The 6,387-nt window shown below is 43.0% G+C and overlaps 1 protein-coding gene across 2 annotated transcripts; it reads left to right on the top strand.

Annotated features, from left to right (window-relative positions):
• The first annotated feature begins 4,406 nt into the window (after window positions 1-4,406).
• Window positions 4,407-6,387, top strand: LOC103018360 (spindlin-2). Of its 2 annotated transcripts, none has more exons than XM_007191245.2 (2): window positions 4,407-4,707; window positions 5,320-6,387. In XM_007191245.2, exon 2 carries the CDS (start codon window positions 5,322-5,324, stop codon window positions 6,096-6,098), a length of 777 nt encoding a protein of 258 aa, XP_007191307.2. In that variant the 5' UTR covers window positions 4,407-4,707; window positions 5,320-5,321; the 3' UTR covers window positions 6,099-6,387. The 2 variants fall into 2 exon arrangements, with proteins under 2 accessions (XP_007191307.2, XP_057394336.1); XM_057538353.1 differs by lacking the exon at window positions 4,407-4,707 and adding an exon at window positions 4,813-4,860.

Below are 6,387 nucleotides of genomic sequence, written 5' to 3'. Positions count from 1 at the left end.
ATCTCCCCAGGAATCCTTCAGAGTCTATGGGTACAAATACAGGAGGTCCACTCTGACCTGTTGCCAAATACTTCTGAGTTTGTTTCTTGAGAAATTGATTTCACTGGGCCAAAGCTCCCAAAGTAGGTGAATGCCCCTACCTCTATACAATACCCCACAGAAATGCCTTTTTTTCCTACTGCAGAATCCAGAAGTCCTGAAGCCCTGAATTCAACTGAAGTGTCCCAAGAATTGGGGTGTGGTTACACAAAGCTCACCATCCCAACTCTTGCACACGGTACACTGAATTATTTATACTCATTAGGATGAACTGTAATGCTTAGGTTCTGTTTGTGCTAAAGCTCTTATCTGCTCAGAAGACAGAAATCAATGACAATTGTGTTGTTGCCATAGAAATCAAGGAATAGCGTACAATTGAGGGGAAAAAGTGTTTTAATACACTGAGACCCCCACCCCCAGTACTTCCAACAGTGGGAGTTAAGTACAACTGTGAGTTTGACAAGGAGTTATAACAGTTAGTGCAGGATTTAAATAAATTTGTTGTTTGAAAGAGAGTAAGAGCCAGGGCAGATGTACATGCGTAGTAAAGGGGTAGGTGTTGACCTGGAGGGAAAATTGCTCAAGGCTCATTGCCAAGGTCACAACATGTATTAGTCTGCTTGGGCTGCTGTAACAAAATACCATAGACTGGGTGGCTTAAACAACAAAAATTTACTTCTCACAATTTTAGAGACTGGAAATCCAAGATCAAGGTGCTTGCAGAAGACCACCTTCTTGTTGTGTCCTTACATGGTATAGACAGAGCATTAGTGTCTCTTCCTCTTCTTATAAGTTTTCTAATCCTATCATGAAGGCCCCACCCATGTAACCTTATCTAACCCATATCATCTCCTAGAGGCCCCATCTCCAAATATCATCACATCAGGAGTTAGGGCCTCAACGTATAAATTTGGGGGGGGGGCACAATTCAGTCCATAGCACAACCCATTTCCCAAGCCACACTGGGATGGGTCAATGTGAATTAGGATCTAAGAAGAGGTAATATATATACATCTAGAATAATGAAGTCAATCAGCCCTGTTTTTTTTCATGCATCAGAGTTAAAGAATTATCATAAAAAACACTTAACCTTTTCTTCACAGCTTAAAACTAGAGATATATGTAAAGAATAGCTCTAGAATGTCCCCCTCTCCATGGCTCTGTGACTTCTAGCCATTGAGTCATTCACCCCCAAAAAAAGCTGGAGTATTAGAAGTCTATGTAGTGTCTGCCACATGTATAAATAAAAAGAACGTTGATGCTGTCTTGGATAGTACTTTCCTATCATAGCTTCATCGTGAAAAGTAGCTTTGTAAGGAACTGAACCATGATGAGAAAGTCCACAAACTCACATAAAGTGGCTACACATTCTTTCAATGGGACTTCTGAATGGACTGCTCAATTATCACAGCCAGGCCAGTAATCCCAGCTCAAGTCAGTCTTTAGATGGACAACTCTACTGCATGTCAGTCATAGTGAGAAGTTGCCATTATTCCCCAGTGCAGCAAACCAAGGAAAGTGAGGAACTCAATATGATATGATGAGGAAATGGAAGTTGGGGGCATCAATAACTTTCCCCCTTTCTTAAAGATCACTGTAACTGTGTTGCCTAAAAACTTGTGTTTTAAAAGTAGAGTGCTAGGCCAGTGACCAAAAACCTTAGATGTGGAATGGTCCTTGCTTTCTTCGAGATTGAGTTTGTACCACAGCTCCATGCAATGCCATTATACATGTTCAGCTCAAGGAATTTAACCGGAATTTGTTAATAGATGTATGGTCAAGTTAATACATGGAAAATGAAGAAAGTGCAGTCAGTTTTGAGATTTTCTGGGTGAATCTGGGGTGTAATAACTGTTTTAAAGGAGGACAAGAAACCTGAAAGTTGTGGGCAATGGGATCTCAAAGGCAACTGGCAAGATGTGGGAGTCAGTTTGAGAAATGAATAAATAAGGCCAAGACGAAAGAGAAGATAGCATATAAGAAATATATTTGGCCTTAAAATCTTTGTAGTTTGGATAAAGCACAAGGTGGGATAAGTGAAAACAGTTGGGAAATGTAATACCTCAGTGGTATTTAAGGGACCATTCCTGCACACTGCATAGTTTCTAGCTGTAGTGGCACTGGAGAAACACTTTCTAGGACAACACCAAAGTCCCTTCTGTAGATACTCAATGGGACTATTATCAAATTCTTCCTGCATCAACTTTAATTCCCAAGAAGGTACGTCAGTTAGGACTTGTTAGTTATTCAAGATTCCCTTGAAGATGGTGACCCTCAACAAAAGGAGATCAGAAAGCTGTGTTTTCAGGAGAGGATATTTGTGTTGGTTTCTAAGTACAGAGTGAACTTTGATGCCTTGGAACATTTAAGATACTAGTCTTACCCTACTGGTTACCCTTATGGGGTCAGATAATTCAAAACCATGAATATGAAAGGATAACTGTAAAAGAGGCTGGTTTGATTCTCTGTGAAAGATTTTTATAAACAAAACTCAACAACAGGGGATGATGTCAATATACCAACAAGTTGCAAAAATTTAGGAATAAAAATTTTGAAAGGGGATAAATTATTACTACCTCATCAAAGAAATATGAACAAATCTGCAATTAATTGGCAGTCACATAGTTTTAAGAGTAGAATCAGAGAAACACAAATTTTAGAAGAATAAAAACTTTTAGACTGTCTTTCAAAATAATAACGTGGAATTGCTGGGGACATTATTGATTACTCTACCAGTATCCATTTCAATCCTCCTTCATTGTATAGGACCTATGCAATTTTTGTGGGATTGACCCCAACCCCAACTTCGGGAGTGGCACTTGATTAGCATGAGCCAATTATTCAAACAGATTCACTTTGTTAATGTGATTTTTTCTGAAATAAGTATATAAACTGAAACTAAAATAAGTGGACACAGCATTGTCTTTGGCCATAGTACAAGGACAGGCAGATGACCTATGAAGTTCCCAATCAAAGTAAAGCAAAATTTTGATCAAAAGTTGCTCTAAAAAGGTTTTCTCTGTCACTGGATATGAATAAGGGAGCATATAATTCCCAAAGTTGCTGACAGCCATATTGTAACATAAGCTTCAGAATGAAACTGACAACACAGAGAAAATAGAAGATGGAACAAAAGTAGGTTTTTGGTGACAGCACTGAATATATTCATTTATTAGGGCTGTCATAAAAATGTACCACAGATTCAGTGGCTTAAACAACACAAATTTATTTTCTCCCAGTTCTGCAGGCTATGAGTCCAAGATCAAGGTGTCGGCAGGGTTGATTCTTTTCTGAGGCCACTTTCCTTGGAGTTCCAGATATCCATCTTCTCTATCTTCACATGGTTGTTCTTCCAGGTATGTCTGCATTCTGATCAACTCTTCTTATAAGGACACAAGTTATATTACATTAAAGCCTACCCATGGAACCCCATTTCACTATAAATACCACTTTAAAGACACTACTCCCAAATACATTCACATTCTGAGGTACTGGGGGCTAAGACTTCTACATACGAATTTGCAGGGGAAACGATTCAGCCCATAACACTGAGCACTTAGATTAAGCCCAATCTGACACCTATTAGATTATTCAAATAATTACCCAATAAATTACTGTTATTTTAAATCAGTTTGAGATTGCTTTCTTACTGATATGACACCATAATAGTGATATTTTAAAGAATTATGTGATATGGTGGAAAAAAACTATAAGTAACAAAAAGGATACAAACAAGATACAAAATAAATGTCACTTTATGCAAAACTGGATAAGATTTGTTACAAATTGGAGTCACACAAAAAAATAACTCTTTAAGCTTAAAATAAGTCACTATTTTTCCAAGCTAAATCTCCAAATCTAAAAGAGCCTACACATGCGTTGGAGAAATTCTCATTATATGTATTTCTGTGTAGTTGTATACCAAAAAAGATGCCTGTGCGTTATGTGATTGGGAAAAGGGGTGTATTTAGGATTATATATCTGTGAATATGAATATCAGAAATATACAGAAAAATATGTATGCACATAAATATATTTGTGTATGAATATAAAGGATTTCTGTATCCATATATGTTTTGTGTGAACTTGTGTGGGCAAAAAACGTGAAGAACGTGTGAAATATTAAGAGGCACCCTAGCAGGCCAGCTGAGGGGTGGAGCTAGAGAGCCTGAGAGGGTGGAGGTGGGAAGTACCTGCAGAGGAAAAGACCACCTAGAGTTTCCAGAGATCTAAATTTTGGAAAGGAGAGGAGCAGCCTAGGAGTGGCTCCAGGGCAATGGAGGCTGGCAGCATAGGGTTTAGCAGGAAGGGGAGCCCTCTTCACTAACAGGAAACTAAGAGCCTAGTCCTATGAAGAAAGAGGGAGGAGACTACTGCACCAGTAGCGGCTGGTGGGAGCCCCATGTGGCAGAGGGGCTGCCACCACCAAGGGGGAGGCGGAGGGCCCGAGAGCAGAGTGCTGAAGACACCGCCGCCATCCTCCTCGCCTGCTCCGGCGCCCTCCTAAACACGCTCCTCGCCTAAGGATCCTCCCCTTCCAGCTCTTGCAAACACCCGGCTCCTCGCCTGCGGATCCTTCTTGGACGCAGGCTCACCGCAAAGGAAGCTGCGAGGTGTCCGATTTGCACACGTGAAGCCCGAGATCCGGGGCGGTGGACGCCAGGCAAGGCAAGGCCATTGGTGGGCGCTGGGATGGAAAAGGGGGATGGGATGGACTCCTGCAGGAGATAAGGGGTGGAGGCGGGCGCCGGGGTGGGAGGGGGGAGTGCAATGTGCAGTAGGAAAGGGGAATAGCGTAAGGAATCAAGCAAGACATTGAAGGTGAGCACGGGGAGGCGAGGGCGCTGGGGGCCACGAAAGAGAGTGGGGGTGGACGGGGGCGTGTGGGTAGCAGACTGGGGTGTTCAGAGCAGGAGGACAGTGAGCGAGTGCATGCGGGTCAGGGCGGTGGAGGGATAGGGGTTTTGCAGGGGATTGAGAGTGGGCGCCAGTGGCGGGTGACGGAGGCTGGGGTCTCTGAACAAGGAGGTAGCCCGCCCCCTCCTGCAGGGTTCCTAACCCCAGGCAGCACCACTGCCGCTGCCGCCTTCTCCCGCAGCCTCAAGGAACCTAGAAGGGAGAGCACTTTCAGGCGCACAGCCAGGATTTCCAGCATTGCTGCCAGGCTCATGGGGAAATTTTAGGCGCTGGCGCAGGGTACCTGGAGACGACGCTGTCGGGAGAACTTCACCTTATGGCATATTGAATGTTCCTCTCTTATCTTCTCTCCTCCTCCTGCAGACATGAAAACCCCCAACTCGCAGGAGGCCGAAGGGCAACAAACCAGGGCAGTCGCAGGACGGGCCACTGGGTCTGCAAACATGACGAAGAGAAAAGCCTCCCAAAAGAAGCAGAGAGGCAGACCTTCGTCCCAGCCCCGCAGGAACATCGTGGGCTGCAGGATTTCACACGGATGGAAGGAAGGCGATGAGCCCATCACCCAGTGGAAAGGAACCGTTCTGGATCAGGTGCCTATAAATCCTTCTCTTTATCTGGTGAAATATGATGGAATTGACTGTGTCTATGGACTGGAACTTCACAGAGATGAAAGAGTTTTGTCTCTTAAAATTCTTTCCGACAGGGTGGCATCATCTCAAGTCAGTGATGCAAACCTTGCAAATACCATAATTGGTAAAGCTGTGGAACATATGTTTGAGGGTGAGCATGGTTCTAAGGATGAATGGAGAGGAATGGTCTTGGCCCAAGCACCTATCATGAAAGCCTGGTTTTATATTACGTATGAGAAAGATCCTGTCTTGTACATGTACCAGCTTCTAGATGATTATAAAGAAGGAGACCTCCGTATCATGCCAGAGTCCAGTGAGTCTCCTCCAGCAGAGAGGGAGCCAGGAGGAGTTGTAGATGGCCTGATAGGTAAACATGTGGAATATACCAAAGAAGATGGCTCCAAACGGATCGGCATGGTCATTCACCAAGTGGAAGCCAAACCTTCTGTGTATTTCATCAAGTTTGATGATGATTTCCATATCTATGTCTATGATTTGGTGAAAAAGTCCTAACTGTTAGGGTAAACTTTGCCACATTTGTGAAAACAAATGTGTACTTTGTAGACATGCAAAATAATGTTACTTTTCAGTGTATTGAAAGCTTTAGGGTCCCTGTTAATCCAACATCTTTGCCAGCATAACTGTTGTTTTGTCCTGAAAAATACAAATTTTTGTGGCCATGACACGCTGTGTGTAAGGAATTTGTCATGTTGAAACGACTGGGTGTGTTTGGTGGATGGGGCATGAAAGGAAGGAACAGCTGTAAATTCAGGCTGTGAATAAAGTTCAGCTAGTATCATAA

This window comes from Balaenoptera acutorostrata, chromosome X (genome assembly GCF_949987535.1).
Source record: "Balaenoptera acutorostrata chromosome X, mBalAcu1.1, whole genome shotgun sequence".
Taxonomy (NCBI): domain Eukaryota; kingdom Metazoa; phylum Chordata; class Mammalia; order Artiodactyla; family Balaenopteridae; genus Balaenoptera; species Balaenoptera acutorostrata.
This window is presented reverse-complemented; position numbering and strand designations above follow the sequence as displayed.